This window comes from Pelodiscus sinensis, chromosome 4 (assembly GCF_052426305.1).
Source record: "Pelodiscus sinensis isolate ZL-2025 chromosome 4, ASM5242630v1, whole genome shotgun sequence".
Taxonomy (NCBI): Eukaryota; Metazoa; Chordata; order Testudines; family Trionychidae; genus Pelodiscus; species Pelodiscus sinensis.
Window position 1 is genome coordinate 123,621,666 of NC_143055.1, and position 17,727 is coordinate 123,639,392.

At 45.5% G+C, this 17,727-nt stretch overlaps 1 protein-coding gene across 10 annotated transcripts in view; it reads left to right on the forward strand.

Annotated features, from left to right (window-relative positions):
- WDFY3 (WD repeat and FYVE domain containing 3) overlaps positions 1–17,727 on the forward strand; it is a 314,732-nt gene that overhangs the window by 90,003 nt on the left and 207,002 nt on the right. For all 10 annotated transcript variants that reach the window (XM_075929522.2, XM_075929521.2, XM_075929520.2 and 7 more), the window contains 2 exons: positions 4,194–4,402; positions 15,624–15,747. In XM_075929522.2, the coding sequence (XP_075785637.2) occupies positions 4,223–4,402; positions 15,624–15,747 (304 nt within the window). In that variant the 5' untranslated portion in view covers positions 4,194–4,222. The remainder of the gene's footprint in view (positions 1–4,193; positions 4,403–15,623; positions 15,748–17,727) is intronic.

Below are 17,727 nucleotides of genomic sequence, written 5' to 3' on the forward strand. Positions count from 1 at the left end.
CCCTCGGATGCATTAAATCCAGACTCATGGATTTGTGTATGTCTAGCTTTTATAAATAATTCTTAACGCGTTCTTTCTCCACCGAGGGCTGCTCACCTCCTTCCCATGCTGTGTTGCCTAATCAGCAGTCTGAGAGGCCGATCTTGTCTGTGAAGACAGAAGCAAAAAAAACATTGACTACTTCAGCTTTTCCTACATCATCTGTCACTAAGGGTATGTCTAGCCTACATGCCTCTGGCGAAAGAGGCATGTAGATTAGGCTACCCGGCATAGGGAAATGAAGTGGCGATTTAAATAATCATCGCTTCATTTAAATTTAAATGGCTGCCGCGCTGTGCCGATCAGCTGTTTGTCGGCTCCGCGCTCGTCTGGACGCGCGGGGGTTGACATCAAAGACATTTGTCGACCTCCCCGGTATGCCTTGTGGGATGAAGTTTATGCTAACATGCCTGTAGAAACCCTTCACCCCTTTTATTACCCTTCTCTTCCCTTGCTAGCTGCAATTCCAATTGTGCTTTCAACTTACTGATTACTCCCCTGAATTCTCTAGCAATATATTTATACTCCTCTCTGGTCATTTGTCCACATTTCCACTTCTTGTAAGCTTTCCTTTTTTGTTTAAATTCACCAAGGATTTCACTGCTAATTCAAGCTGGTTGCCTACCACATTTGCTTTTCTTACTGTGCATCGGGATGGTTTGTTCCTGTGCCTTCAATAAGGCTTCTTTAAAATATTGCCAGTTCTCCTGGACTCCTTTCCTCCTCAAGTTAGCATCCCAGGGGATCCTGCCTATCAGTTCTCTGAGGGAGTCAGTCTGCTTTTCTGAAGTCTAGGTTATGTATTTTGCTTCTTTCCTTTCTTCCTTTGGTCAGGATCCTGAAATCGACCATCTCACGATCACTGCTTCCCAGGTTGCCACCCACATCTACTTCCTCTACTAATTCCTCCCTGTCTGTGAGCAGCAGGTCAAGTTGTGCATGGTCTCTGATGCTAGTGTGTGTATAGGCTGTTAAGAGCAGCGTGTAGACTCCCTGTGGGGTGGGGATCCATGTGCAGTTGGTTGGGGCTTAGTGGGAAGGGGATCTGGGTGCAAGTGGCTTCTTGAGGTGGTCCTAGTGCAGGGGGAATGGAGCTCAAAAGAGGGTGTGCTGAGTGTGGGGGCTGGGTGATGAGACTCGGCTGGAGGGTCTGAGTATGAGGGGTCTTATGTGCAAACTTTGGGAAGATGGGGGAGCAGTGCTGTGCACAGGGATCAGTTTCTCTGTGGCTGAGGAATGATGAATGCAGGAAGTGGGGGTTGAGGAGGTTGCAGATCTTCTACCCTCAGCTTTTTCTCCTCACTGCAGGATCTGATGCATCCAAGGATGTCATTCAGAGAAAGAGGAAGTCTTGTTCTCCTGAGCCCAGCCCAGTCTTCCCTAGTCCCGTCCCCTGCCCCATAGTGATTTACATCTCTGCCAGCTTCCTTGAGCACCTGAAGCATACTGCTCCTGTGGCTTCCCTTTGTTTCCTTTTGAGTCATTTTCTGCATGGAAGCAAAGATCTATGATGGACATAAATTCTGTACGTGGACAGTGGCACAGAATTCCCGCAGGATTATATAATAAACAAGTAATTTCATTGTTAATTATCAGACCTTAGCTAAGGCCTGATGAGGCATTTTTTGTAATACGTTAAACCAGCCAATTATTTACAGTATCTGTTACCTATTTTATTATGTTTTCTTTATTTCTGTTAAGTCAGCCCATGTCTTAATTAAGATAATGCTGGCATTTCAGGAGTCACTACAAGTGTAACACAAACGACCCATCCTTCTCATTTTTATATTTGGTCATATGCTTTGGGCCTACCACTGACGTGTGATCATCCAACCTCAGTGTAAAACATAGTTCACTCAGGTCTAATGTGGCCCTCTGTTCCTAATGTATGTATCACAGAATGATGTGTTTTATGACACAACCCGCTTCTTCAGATGACAGGAGTGTTTCTAGAATATTTGTTGTTTTTTAAGTTTTTCCTGCTACAGACTAACTTGGCTACCCCTCTAAAGATGTTTAATAGAATCATGGAAGTTGGGACAAAGAAATCTAGTCTTCCTGATCTAGCTGTGTAGATGTTTACATGGCTTCCATTACAGTCATATCAGTGTGCCTCAAAACTGAATATATTTGCAGAATATGCCTACGAAGTTGGAAAATTTTATTATTTACATTTTATGAATAAAGTACTGAGGTCCAGAGAGCTTGAGTTACCTAGGGTAACATAGGAATTCTGATAGAACTTGGATTGGAGCCCAGATCTTATGAATCCCTTAAACATAAATACAACTGCAGAAGTGCAGTGTATGATTATTGTTGGCACATCCACGTTCTGATAGTTGTTTGGATTTCTTCACTTCAGTATTTAATCTTAATCAAGATTTCTGATTGACAAGGTTTTTTTCCTCTGTAGGTAAAATATATAGGAAAATGCAAGTCTTACTTTTTTTCATAGCATACTGTTTAGCTAGGTATAGCAAGGCAGTCCAGATACTTTTTAAGCATATCTCAACAGAAAAATTATGTGAAAGGTTCTGCTATCCAGTAAGTCAAAATGCAAAATGCCCAGGGTTGCATCCAAATCTTTCTCTCATGGGTACTAGTTGTCTCTGCTGTTGTTCATCAAGCTTTACTGTCTGAAATTGGTTATTATCTTGTTTAGCATTCTTAATGTTTTCTGATTTCATTTAAAGCAAATAATTTTGGTGCTTTTATTAAAATTAAATAAATGAAATTTTCTGTTCAGTTGTGAACATTTGAGCATTGAAAATTTCCCTTCTCAGTTTGCGGCAGAACACTCTTATTTTGGTGCGTGTTGACTTTGATTTACTATACTAATGACTGTAACATAATTAAGTCCTATTCAAGAGTTCTAGAATAGCTTTGTGGTTTTGACTAGCACCGACTCTATTTCAGTTTGAACAATACTATATATAAATCACTATGATTTAAGCTTTAATGAACTCAATGAATTTATGGACTTTTCATGTCTGTTTTTGTCATACTGTATCTTCACATTCAGAAGCCCGATGAGATGTTCCAACATAGACTAACAATTGCTGACTTGTAGATTTGAAAGAATAGATTGACATTTTAAATTTAATTCCTTGTAAATGTTTTATTTTATATTATCTATAGTTCTTTGTGTCTGCTGAATTGTTTTATATTATCAGCTGTTCTCCATATCTGCTTAAGGAAGGACAAGAAATTACTGGCATAATCAAACAAAAGGGCGATTTAGCTTAGATTTTAGAAAAAACTTTCTAACTATACTGATAATTAAGCGCCAGAATACACGTCCATGGAAGATTGTGGAGTCCCATCATTGGAAATATTTATAGACAGGTTGGATAAAATCCCGTCAAGAATTTGTCCTGCCTCAGTGCAAGAGGGTGCACTAGATGACCTCTCTGATTCCCTTCTAGCCCTACATTTTTAGAATGCTGTGATTGCACAAAATTATTTGCTAACGTCACTTGGTCCATGCCTGATTTTTGGTCTCTTGCAGGTTGGTGGGATGTTGTGTAGGCCTAGCTTGGCTTGTAGTAGAACTATCCCATCTTTAAAATGTCTGACTAGTCTGCAAATCTACATATATAAGAAATATTAAAGGCCTTGCTTATCAAAAGAATATATCAGCTTTCTTTGTTGTACTCTGAAATCTTTTATCATTAATTATCCTGTGTGAAGTGAATTCTAATGGGATGCAGTATTAGTATTTATTTCATATAGTAATTAATGAATTAACATTAGTAATTTGATGTGGATATTTATTTTCTAGACTAAAATCTCAAAATGGACACCTAGCATATGGCATACATGTAGGAAGCAAGTATTGGACTATTCAATAGCATTTTAAAGTTGTAACACAGTTACTTTAAAAGATCTTGTGTTTTAAAACCGACACTACTGAAATGCTATCAACTTGAAACATGAAACATGAAATCCTGTTTTCCCTATCCTGGCACATACAATGCTAATTGTTATAGTACAAAAAATTATAAGCCTTTTTAAAAAAAATCTGGCTATACTATTTGATTATATTGGGAAATTGTATTTTTGAACTTGCTTTATTTTTAGAAAATGTGAAAATATATTTTAATGTTGTTGTTTTATGTGTTTTACTCAACTATTTCACTTTCCTTTCTGAACAGGATAGAAAGATTTCCAAAACTGAGCAAAGATGAATATGGTCAAGAGAATCATGGGCCGGCCCCGGCAGGAGGAGTGTAGCCCTCAGGATAACGCTCTAGGGTTGATGCATCTGCGCCGACTCTTCACAGAACTTTGTCATCCTCCTCGGCATATGACCCAGAAAGAACAGGAAGAAAAACTTTACATGATGCTGCCAGTGTTTAACAGGGTAAGACAGATTATCTGATGAGACTTTTCTGGTGCTGGCTAAGGTCTTATCTGTGTGGGAGAAATGTGCACTAGCCACCCCACACTAACTTATTGCACAGTTGAATTGACACCTTATCTCATGTCATATTAATTTTCCTATGCAGCTGAATACAAAGAGTATATGTGATCTACATTTGGTGGAAATTTTCCTTTAGAATTGAGGACATTGAAAATATACAGTGGACACACCACAGAAATTAGATGCAGATACAGATTTAGTATCTGTTCAGAGCTCTACTAAATTCTGGGTTTTTTTTAAAGCTTTTTTTCCCCCTTATTTCACCATTTTCTATTGATGTCATCATCTGTTCTTTCTCTCAGATATTTTTAATCTGTCCTTTTTGGAATCCTCTCTCCCAGTTAGAAATCTAGGCTATTGCCAAATGTCACCTTTTATTTACATCCTCTCTCAAATCTGAATCTTCTCTGTATGAATGAATAGAACACCTGTCCATGCATTTTGATTTCCAGTTTCTGGAATCATTGATAGCCATTATCAGTCTTCTCCATGCCACCCAGAATGCCACAGCCATAATTTGTTCTTGTAGATCAACCAGACCATGGCACTTCATTTTCATTAATCACTCCATTAATTTTTCACTTGCCTTCAGGATAGGGTTGCCAGGTGTCCGGTATTAAACTGGACAGTCCGGTATTTGCTGGCTCCATCCGGTTTAAAAAAAACCCAGGAAATACTAGACATATGAAATGTCTGGTAATTCCTGTTTCCCTTGGACGGAAGCCTGGCAAGGACAATTTTCCCCTTCCGCGTCTGGCGGGGGAGTGAGGAGCTCAGCAGAGTCATAATGAAGGGGGGCAGGAGGGTGCACTTGCCTGGGCACCACATTAGGGGGGCGCTGGGCTGGGGTGGGAGTGGAGTGCATGCTGCTGTGACCCACGTGACCAGCAGAGACCTGGGAGCTGGCCTCCCTCTACACAGTGTGAGCTAAGGCAGCCAGGCCGGGTGGCAGGAGCAGCCACTTTTAAAGTAAGATTAACTTACCTGGTTGTCCCATTCCTCCGGTGCCTGGCTCTGCGGGGGAGGGGGGATTTGATTGGGGCAGGGTGCTCCCAGTGCTGGGGATGCCTGGTTCAGGGGGAGGGGTGAGTGCATTGGGATGGGGGGGGCGCTAGGGGATCTGGCTCTGAGGCAGGGGTGAGTGCACTGTGATGGGGGGGTGCTAGGGGAGCCTGGCTCAGGGTGAGGGGTGAGTGCATTGGTGGTTAGTGTGTGGGCCCAAACTTGAGGGAGTAGTGCAACTTTTGCTTAACAACTTTGGTCCCCCCTCCCTTTTTTTCCCTCAACAGAATTTTTTCCCAGTGTGGGGGTTTTTTTGGGCAGGGGGGGGAATGTGGGGGAGTGTTCGGTATTTTTTATTAAACTATCTGGCAACCCTACTTCTGGAGTCTGTACAGGTCTAGGCTGGCCTATAGCTCAAATCTGTCTACATTGTGTCTTCTCCCTCACCCCATGACTGCTGTTCTTCCCACTGTCTGCCAAGCCCCATCTTCCCTTCATTTATTTTTAGGGTGACCATATTTCCCTATGCTGAATATAGGGCATCAGGTAAAATTACTCATATTCAGAGTGAGTTCAGTGGCAATCAATCAGAACTATGCAGTACAAATGTTCAAATTAACATCAAGTTGACTGAGCCCCTGTTAAAAATAAATACTGTGTAGCAGGAGTCTATTTACCTTTTTATCTTTAAGGTTTGCATGGGAGAGATGACCGATGCATACTCCTGTACACTATTCTCATATGGGGATTGAAGTGACAAACTGACCTGCCCCAACCCTCCCTGCTCAGTGTTCTCCACTCTCCATGCCTGGCAGCCCCCTCCCCCAGGACAGATCTGCCTCGTCTGGTATTTTGGTACCTGGCACTGTGTCTTCTTGAGGCAACATGTCGGGGGCTAGCAGGCTCACAGGCCTCCCCCACCCTAGTTTTCTGTTAGAGTTCACACCAGAATGTGGCCAGGCACTACACTGGAGTGAAGAATGGGAGCTGCTTTCAGCTGAAGGAGGGATAGAGGTGGGGGTGGAGGGATAAGGATGACCTGACCCATGTTTTTACAGAGGTCCTCTCTTCCCTCCTGCCCCTGGCTCTTCTGTGTCTAGAAGTAACTTGTCCTTTCCTGCCCGCACAGTGTTGAAAGGCAGCTGACAACTCCAACCTGCTGCTAGCCACTGTCATTACTCAGCCATTTCCTGTCCCCTGGCTACCATGCAGGCAGGAAGGGGTTAAGCCCTAAGGATGCCTTGTGCACCAGGGCCCAGAGAACCTGACTGCAGAGACTTTAGCAAACCCAGACAGAGAGGTGGCTCAGCAGGGGAGGGTTCTTAGGGAACAGAGTAGCCCTGCATTGCCTGGGAGCAGGATCTAGGATGGAGGCAGCATGTGAAGAGGAAGCTACGTGCCCCTGCCTGGGGGCAACTGTACAGCCTGCAGGGTTGGGGCTCAAACAGATTGGAAATAGCTTCCTCCCTGCCACTGCAGAGCTTAGCTGAGGGGCAGAGATGCTCCCCAATGCAAGCACAGTGCAGAACAGGGGTGGGCAATAATTTTGGATGGTGGGTCTGGGAGGGAGCTCGGGTGAAGGAAGAAGTTGTGACCTGCAGCACTGGGCTGAGGTACCGGGGTTTGGGTTGTGAGTTAGGGTAGGAGGGGATTGTGATCTGGGGTAGGGGATTTGGGTGCCAGATGAGGGAGGGGATATGGGTGCAGAAGGGGGGCAGAGGGTTTGGGTATGCATGGGGGGGAAGAGGGTTGGGGAAAGGTGGGGCTAGGATGCCAGAGGCAGGGTCTGGCCAGGCTCCTCACAGGCTGCAGCCATGTGCTCTGTGAATAAGTACGAGCTCCGGAGGGGAAGTGACATGGTGCTTCATGGTTGCCTGTTTTTCAAACCCGCCAATGGGACTGTGCTCTCCTCCTCCTCCTCCTCCCCCCGGCTCACAGTTTTTAAAGAAACCGCTCCACAGCTGCTCCCCATAGTGTCTGTGGGCTGGATCTGGTGGCTTGGCGGTCCTGATGCAGAACTTTGACACATGTAAGGCTGGGCTTCTCTTGGCCAGCATTCCAGGCAAGAGGGTGCCAACCCAGCCAGAGGCAGTGAGGAAAGGAAGGAAGGTGCCTGCTATTCAGAGCTGAATGATCTGACCAGGGTATGGTACGCCATAGCGCTAGGAGCGGGAAGAACCCTGCTAGTTGGTATATGGAGGAGCAGAGGGGATAGGATAGGGGAAGGGGCAAAGCAGTGAGAGGGGGTGCATATAAAGGGCCAATTGTGGGCATCAGCGGCTACACATAACCATCCACTACCTGCCTGCACTCAGTCACTGTAATAAGCAGCCAATGAAAAGGAATGAGAGTCTGCTGGCCAAGACCTGGCATGCAGCAGGGACTGTGCTGATGGGCTAGTAGGGGGAGCAGCTGGATTCAGAATCTCCTCACAGGTGTGACTGGGAATTAGCCAGAGCTGGTAGACATGACAATGCTATTTGGGTCCTTCTTTGGCCTGTTCTGAGCAGGACTACTCTCAGCAGCAGAACAATAAATGTCCTACAATGTCATGATGGAACCCAATGCCACAGGAGATAGGTATATGTGGGATCCGCAGTGAGGGCTCTCAGTTTAGATACACATCTGGCCAATGTAATGGCCACCAAGAGGAATACCTTTTAAGACAGGTGTAGTAATGAATACGTCACCAAAGGTTCAAATGGGGGTCCCATAAGCTTAGACAGGGCCAGGTTGAGATCCCACTGTGGGACCAGTTGCCTGATGTGCGGGTAAAGCCTATCCAGGCCCTTCAAGAATCTGTTCACCATTGGGTCCGCAAAAAGGGTCTTGCCCCTGGTGCCCAGATGGAAAGCGGAAATAGCTGCTAGGTGGACCATAATTGAGGAGGACAGCCCTTGCAACTTGAGGTCCGAAAGGTAGTCCAGGACCCGGGGAACTTGGGCACCTATGGACGAAAATCCCCTTTGAGTAGTCCAGATATGGAACCGCTTCCATTTGGCTAAATAGGTAGCCCTGGTGTAAGGCTTCCTGCTACCCAACAGCACCTCCTGCACCTGAGCCGAACAGTGAAGCTCCACTGCTGTCAGCCATGGAGCTTCCATGCCTTGAGGTGCCGGAAGTGCAGGTCCAGGTGCCAAAGCCTGCTGCCGTCCTGTGTAATCAGATCCAGGACCATAGGGAGAGCTATTGGTCTCTTGCATGACAGATTCAGGTGGTTCAAGAACCAATGTTATCTGGGCCATGCTGGGGCCATGAGGATCGGTGACGCCCCGAATTCCTGCACCCACAGGAGCACTCTGTGGACTAGTGGGAATGGCAGGAACACGTAAAGCAGACCCCTGGACCAGGAGACAACCAGCATGTCTCCCTGAGAACCCCTCCTTGTTCCCATGAGGGAGTAGAACTTCTGGCATTTCCTGTTCTATCGTGTGACAAACAGGTCCAGAATGGGAAAACCCCACTTGCAGAAGATCCAAGTGGCCACGTCCCATCTGAGAGACAATTCGTGACAGGTGAAGGATCTGCTCAGCCGATCCGTCAGATCGTTCTGGGATCCCAGGAGATAGGAGGCCATCGAGTGGATATCTGCCCCGATGCAGAGATCCAACAGGTGTAGGGCTTCCTGACATAGGTGACGTGAATGGGCCCCGCCCTGCCTGTTGATATATGAGACCGCCAACGTATTGTCGGATAGGATGAGCACCAACTTGCCCCGAGTTGAGGGAGAGATCGTTCGCGGTCCACATACTTTGTGTCTGTATGTCTCCGAGGTGGGCTCTCTAGCCTGTGTTGGATGCATTAGACACCGGCCGGAGGCTCGGTAGGGGCCTGGAGAATGGTACCCTGTCACAAACCTCCCCCTCCCAGGTCCATCAATCCAGGGATCGAAGGACCTCGGAGGCCATGGTCACCACTTTGTCCCATTGGTGGAGGGACAGGTTGTGAGTGCATGCCAGCCGCATCTGTAGTGGTTGCATGCGGAGCCTGGAGTGTTGGGTGACATATGTGCTCGCGGCCCTTACGCCCAGGAGCTGCATGCAAGTCCTGACCATGGTTATTGGGAACGCTTTCAGATCCCAGATGACCAACTTGATCACCAGGAAGCGGGACCTGGGGAGCGAGGCCCTTGTGGATGTGGAGTCCAGATTGGTGCCCATGAACTCTATCTCTGGAGTGGGTACCAAAGTTGATTTATCCACATTCACAAGTAGGCCCAACTCCTGGAAGAGATCCCGAACCAGGGTGATGTGGGCCCGCTCCTGGTTTGCAGAGCTCTCTTGCAGTAGCCAGTCATCAAGATAGGGGAACACCTGAACTCCTCTTTTTCAAAGGGTGGCAGCCACAACGGGCATACACTTTGTGAAGACCTGGGGAGCCAGGGAAATCCCAAAGGGGAGTCTGACTGGTAGGGGTGTCGGACTGTAAAATGTCAACTGTAGGGTCAAAATCCTCTGACACCCTCTCCTCCTGGAGCCCCAGGCTTTGGGCCAGTCAGCGAAGGAGGTCCTGATGCCCCCTTGGCATGGAGGGGAGAGTGTTGCCCATGGCTTCATCTAGAGAAGAGGACATCCCTCTGAGGGCGCTTGGAAGGTCATCGACGGAGACACTGTGGGTGGCTGGGCCACGAGGCCCTCGGACTCCAAGGGGTGTGGAGACATCTGGCCTGGCAGAAGCGACTGCCCCAACGTAGGTGATTGAGTGAGTGGGATTGCTGAAGGAGGGGCTCTGGACTTAGAGAAGACTGACTCTGGTCGTGGGAGGCCACACCCTGACTCTGGTGGTAAGCCCACGGGGTCCAGAAGGGCCATTGAGATGGAGGTGGTGCCAGTGGGGGCCATGACTGCTGCATCCCCGGCACAGGGGCTGCCTCTGTCCATTGATACTGCCGTTAATGGGCAGAGGTGGTACAGTGCCTTGACCGGAATGAGACCGGTGCTGAGATCGTGATCTTGACCTCCTGGAGGACCACGTGGATTCCGCCTGTGAGTTGGTCTAATACTAAAAAGCCGACCATGTTGTTTCAGAGGCAGACCCAGCCAGCAGCCTAGATGTCGGGGCATACCAGGCCACTGATTCTGGCTTGCCCTGGTGCAGGCAAGGAGGAGGGGGAGGCATGGTCAGTGCCAGGTCCAGTGAGTTTTGGTTGGGCCTGGAATATGCAGTAGCCAGTGCTGTACTCTGTGCCATTCAAGGCCCTTGTCCTGGCACCAGGTCCTGTGCCAAGGCACGGAATGGGGTCGATGTTGCCGCTGGTGCTGGCCCCAACAGAGGTGCTGCTGATGTGCTGGCGCCGGACCAGTGTTTTTTCAACTCCAGTGCTGGGGCATTGGGTGCACTAGCCTCTCATTGGTGCCGACCAGAGTCCTTGTTGTTGGTTGAGGTCGGTGCTGGAGGAGAGGCAGACAACTCGATAAGGTGGCATCAAAGGTCTCCGGTGTTGAAGGCTCTGAGAAATCCCCCATTGGGCCGGGGTCCCAGTGCAGACTGGAACATTTGCCCAACTGAGAAGGTCCAAGCTCGGCACCCGAAGATGTTGTGTGTCCCACTTAAGGGCGCATGGAGGGCACACGCCATGGGGGGTGACCTGCCCCTGCCGGACCTGCTCTTGGTCTGAGGCACCGGGGATTAGTGATGCCTATACAGCGGTGCTGAGGTCTGCGTGGTGCTGGCGGGGCCCGTGAGTGGCTTGATGCCTCCCGCATCAAGGCTGGTGCGCTCTGGGTTGCTAGTGCTGGCCTCAAAGCCGCCTCCATTAGGATGATGTTAAGACACGACTCTCTCTCCCGCTTCATGCATGGCTTGAATACTTTCCAAATTTTACAGGACTCGGACAAATGGGCCTACCCACAGACACTTAAGGCAGGCAGAGTGCGAGTGGCCACAGACCATAGGTCTCTGACACTTCTCACAGGGCTTGAAGCCTTGCAGTCCAGGCATACCCCACCTCTCATACCAGGAGCGTGTGGCAGGAACTAGGGTGGGTCCTTAACTCAGGTAACCACTTAACTACTTAACAAGAACTTAATAAAAATTGTAACTATAACACTAGAACAGTGTTTCCCCATTTTTATTTGGCCATGGATCCCTTGTAAACTCGAGAGAATTTTGCAGAACTCCTAATAACAGTCTTATATATGGAGCTGAAAAAGTAGACCACAAATAAGTGAGGATAATAATAATAATAAACAAAATGCTAAACAAGGTCATGAGATCAACATTTAGTTTAATTGCACATATTTAAAAACAAAAATCACATTTAATGTGTAAAGAAAATAAAGCTCAAACTAATACGCATTATATTGGCAGTTTTCAATGCAGAGAGTGGTTTTTCTTCTTTTTTTGGCAAATTCTTTTTATATTTGGTTTAATATTGGAACGTTGGATTCACATATCTGGTGCGGCATTCAGTTGATTTCTGTAATTTGTTTTTGTTGCTGCGTAATTCGAGAACTCAGTTTCATACAAGTATGTGCTGGTGAAGGGTAACGGCTGACGAATTGCATCTCTTGATAAAGCTGAATATTCTTGACATAAGCCGCCCCAAAATGTAATCAGAGAAACTTATTTCAATTTATGTATTAATTGGCCCTCTGAAGCAAACACATATGAAAATTCATTAATGCTTAAATATTACTTTTTTTTAAAAAATAATAAAATGTTATTGTAATGGAATTTTCTCACAGAACCCTTATTTTCACATTGCGGAACCCCAGGGTTCCGCAGAACACCATTTGGGAAACACTACACTAGAATAAAGAACTGTAACACTAAGTTGCAAAAGGGCGCTTGCTAAGGAAGAGCAGAAGCATGTTCCAACGACCGTCATGGGCTGTAAGAAGGAACTGAGGGGGTGGAGAGTCAGCAGAGGTATATACAGGCCAGTATACCAGCACCACTCCTGGGGGCTCCCGCGCTGGCCCAACAGGAACTATTAGGGGAAAAGTTTCCGATGACACGTGCATGCTGCGTGTGCACACCTACATGAATGAACATGAGCAACACATCTCAAAGAATTACAGTTATGAGGTAAGTAACCGTTCTTTTTCTCCTCCTGGAAGGTAACCAGGTCTCTCTCTTTGAACTACAGGGAGCAACTAACCCTGGTCAGCTCTACTGCTCTTCTTAAATAGTCCTGCCAATTCCTGGTTGGCTGCTACCTGCAGTCCCTGTCCTTTTGGCTGCTTTTTGTGCATCCACTCTAGGGTTCCATTGACCCATTACAGGCCTGTGTGAAGTGGATGCCCTCTCTCAGATCCTCCTCCTTAAGACCAACTGCCCTGCTTCTAATACAGCTGTACTTGCAGGATGTCCCCTCAGATTCTCTACTAGGCTGAATATTCTGGTCTGTGATATACCTGAATTTCCCACTCTGCCTCTGCATAATCTTGCACTATTTGGAAGGCCAGCTCTATGACTTTTAGTTTTTCCTATAACCATTGCCCTTGCTCCATAGGCTCTCCTAGCACTCCTTCTTTGAGAGTCTGAGTTCCCCTGATTGATTTCTGTTGAAGTCCGTACATCATGGGTGGGGGACCTAGGGCCCAGGAGCTGGATGTCTGGATCCGTCTCCCAAGGCTCAGTCCCCCTCTTCCCCCTCCCCCCCCAGCATTGAGGAGGCAGATGCTGGTGCCGCAACCCTCTGCTGCCTTCCCATGGAGCTAGAGCACACAAAATCTACAAGCCCCATGAGGCACTGTGTGCAAGAGTAATATGGGGACTGTCTTTCTCCTTCTCAGTTGGGGGCCATGTTTTTGTTTCTCACTTGTGTGGCCCCCTGACTGATTTTTTTCTGTGGGTCAGCAGCCCTCCCCCCTCCCATGTGAAAAATGCTCCCCGCCCCACATCCTTCAGTTGGGCATCTGAGGGTCTCTTCCTTTTCTATTTTTCTCCCGTTTGCCTTGTTTGACCTTCACTACCACTTTGGTGTACTTGCTGTAGGTATTTGGAACCTACGTCTGGAGTATTGTGTCCAATTCTGGGCCCCCCATTACAGACAGGATGTGGGCATATTGGAGAAGTTCCAGCAGAGGGCAACAAAAATGGTTAGGGGACTAGAACAAATAACTTATGAGGAGATGCAGTGGGATTTGGACATATTTAGTCTGCAGAAGAGAAGAATTGGGGCGGGGGAGGGGGGAGAGACATAGTAGCAGTAGTTAAAACAGGGGTATCCACTTCCATGGCTGATCTTGAGGGAAGGAGGCTAAAAGGCCAGGATTTTCCATGAGTTCACTTGGTGGATTTTCCAGGAAAATTACCCAGTTGGCCACTTTTTGCTGCTGTATTGATCATCTTGAACTTACCCTAATCAAACTTCCATCAGTCCAAGCAGTTGTGGAAATACCTGAATGCAAGCCATAGAGCAAGCTGGTAGCTTCATTGTCTCCATCCCTAACATTTCATTCATCTCATGTCTATATGAATCGCACCTCGGTGTTTTCGTACCTCGGTACCTTCAGTGGTCTGGACTGTCAGTGTCAGCATTGTCTGGTCAGGGTTATCCTGGCACGCTCCTGACAGGACCTCTACTCCATCTGTGGTGATAAACTTTCAGCTGCGTGCGTAACAGTTGGTACTGCCTTTATCTAGAGTGTTCGACCCTGTGCACTTGGGTCAACACAGGAGATCTCTGAGAGGCCCCAGAAACGACAAATGCAGGCAAGGTTTGAAATCAGTTGTGCAGGTTTATTGTCAAATGCGAAGCTCTACCAGTTGGCAACAGAAATTAGTACAATGTTACACCACTGGGCACTATGGCCCGCGTTGACAAGGTACCAACACCGGGCAGGCCTATTGCCATATAACAGATATTAACAGCAGTTAGTCAAAGTTAAGCTACTGTGCATTCTGTAAGTTTAGGCAATGACACCTGCTGTTCAGGCGCCTAATGCGCCCCCCCACCCCCCAAGGTCAGCCGGAGAGCGCACTCTGCGGTGTCCTTTTATAGACAGGTACAAACAACTTACATCATTTCTTTACGTATTAGGTTACCACCCTCTGTTGCCTAGTTACCACCCCTCACTTTACAGAAGGGGGGCTTACTGCCCTTCATGCTGTTAATTTTAACCCAGTCCTGAACCTAGGTCGGTATGTGCATTAGTTTTCAGGAAGTCTTTGTAGCAAGACATTTCTTATTAAGATGTTCCATTACTCCCCTTTGGCTTACAGTTTGTACCCAGTGCCTCACTGTGTCCTTCCATGCTCAACCTAACTTATACAATCACACAATTATTAATAGGGCTTCTTTCTTGGCTCCTGTGTTACTGAACCAAAGTCTTGCTCACTAAATTGCAAGGCCTGTTGCTGTTTTCGTGTTACAGGCCTCTATTTAGGCCTGCTGACTTCATGTTACTAACCCTCAACTTACTACATGTGGATGGCCTAATTCTGGGTAATTCTGGGTACCAAAGAGAGAAGAACAGTACCACAGAAGTGCAATTCTCCATTGTGCTTCTTTATCCAGTGAGAGTTCTGCTCAAGCTGATCTCTTCTACTAAGTTACAGGACAAAGTAGGCCTGAATTTAATATTTTATTTGTAAATTATGTAATTTTGTTAATAAAATTTGTGTAATTCTTGAGGCAAAATTCATCTGCAATTTTTCTCAGTTAAAGATGTAATTATTTAATTAAAGGCTTTAGATTCATCTGAGACTCCTGTATGTGTTGAGGTGTGTCTGAACTTGGGTGCTGAACAATGTTCCCTATTAGCTCTGCACTTGGGCAGCCACCCAGGAGAGATTCAGGTGCCGCCCAGCTGATGAGCAGAACACCCACAGTCTGCAGCATGTGTTTCTATGGGGGGGGGGGGGTATATCTGCATATGCCTCGGTGCATATAACAAAATGTATTCCGCACATGGATGGAAAAAAATAGAAGGAACATTGGTGCAGAATCTCCTTTCTTAGGGCCTGCAAATAAAGAAAGATTAGGAAAGGCTTTGGGGTAGTTCTTCAAGGGATATGTAGTGTTGGCAAAGTATGCCTGCTTATTCACTGGGACAGAAGGATTTTTCATACTCATTTGGCAGAATGAGGTGAATTCAGAAATTTTTGCAATTGTATGCTAAATGCCTATTGGTAAAATAATTTGGTTGCAAGTGGAAAAACTACAATAAATTTTACCCCTTTACCAAAATCTGTTTTCTCATGTTTTTAGGTATTTGGAAATGCTCCTCCAAGTACAATGACAGAAAAATTCTCTGACCTCCTGCAGTTTACTACACAAGTGTCACGATTGATGGTGACTGAAATTCGACGGAGAGCATCAAATAAGTCCACAGGTAGTGCATGGGGTGACAGATTGGGCTTTGTGAAGTGTACGTTATGTATTCTAGGGAAGTCACTGGGTCCTCGTATGCTTATAAAATGAAATGGTTATTGGGAGGGAGCAGCATGTATTTATTTTATTTTTCTCAGATATGTGTAATCTCTAAAGGCAGTTATAAAACTAATTATTAGAACAAGTTAATAGTATGTTCATTCTAAAATAAGACACAAATCTTCATAGTCATGTATTGTCTATTAGGACTCTTGTATTTCAGAAGGTAAGGAGGTAAGTAGCACAGAGTCAAGATCTTGTCCGTTAAATGTTTTAAAGATGACGATCAGTATCTCAGTTTGGATCTAGTGGTTAATGAAGAGACCATTCAGATTGCAAAGGCCAACACTAAATGCTATTATGGTCTATTCCATGTATGAGAGATGGACCAGCTGCAGTTTCTTGGTTTGTTACAGTGGGGGAGGTCTAGGTTGGATATTGGAAAAACTATTTCACTGGAAGGGTGGTGAAGCACTGGAATGGGTTACCTAGGGTGGTGGTGGGATCTTCGTCCTTAGAGGTTTTTAAGTCTCGATTTGACAAAGCCCAAAGTTGATTTAGTTGGGATTGGTCCTGCCTTGGGCAGGATGCTGGACTTGATGACCTCCTGAGGTCTTTTCCAGCTCTATGATTCTATGTGGGAGCTGGACTTTAACTTCCTTCCACTTCTACATTTCTAAGGTTCTATACGTTTTAATGAGTCTGGTACTTCAGTGGATATTGTTTGTTTATCTTAAAAGAGTTTGGTTTGTAAACATGCCTATAAATAGATAAAAAGCTGTTAGTTGTATGTTATTATGTATGTTTTGTGAAAATCTAGATGCTTTGAGTAGAAGAAATTTGAAGAAAAATTTGGTGCCTTAATAGGGAAGTAGAGCGTATTTTGGCAAAGAGTTTTTTAGGTAAAGCTCCATATTAATCTTGCCTTTAGTTAATTGCTTTATCTAACCAAATTTATCCTTTGCACCATGGAATCAAGTATTTGAGTCTGTTTACAAAAGTTCATAATAACTGCCTGTGTACAAAGGGAACCTCACTTATTTGCATACTGCTTGGTTAGTAGATTTGTGTCCAATATTTCAAGTTGATTTTTCATAGGCAATACAGAATACTATGGTACATCAGCAAACTAACACTGATCTACACTAATAACTAAATTTTGCAAATAAGTGAAAAAATACATTACAAGTAGTAGTGAAAGTACCATACTATAATATATACAAATAATGAATTAATAGGAGACCTTACAGTACCAATCTATTTATGTTTATTGTTCAGTGTGGTGACTGCCATTATTTTAGATGGATCATACAGTGCATGGCTCAGTAAAGTGCACTTCTAACATAGTACAGTATGTTTTGGTTTTGGTCAAATGATGACCAACCATGCTAGTCATGGTTTTAGACTCTCAGTTTTGTATTTGGAAGTTATTTACAGAATAGACTTTGATTTGAAATAGGTAACTACATGATAGATTTGACTAAAGACAGAAATGCATCTGACGAAGTGGGTCTTTGCCCACGAAAGCTTATGCTCCTACACTTCAGTTAGTCTATAAGGTGCCACAGGACTCCTCGCCGCTTTTGCAGATTCAGACTAACACAGCTACCCCTCTGATACTTAACTAAAGACAGTACATCTAAGCTCTGTCAGCATTACTACGTTAGTAAAATGCTGTTATTTAATGTTAGTTTAAATCTAGAAGAACTGAGTTGTGGTTAACAGTTTCAGAAGAGCCACTCTACTTCAGACTTCCAATGCATATTTATGATGTTTAAAATTTTATAAAGAGTTAATTTGCAAAGATAGGAATGCCCCTAAACACAGCCAACTATGTATTTTCTCTAAATAGTTTTGATGGACAGTTGCCAGTAAGTTTGGAAAGATTTATTGTCCATGGACATTGGATTACTAGCTCCTTCTTTACAAGTGTTGAAATGAA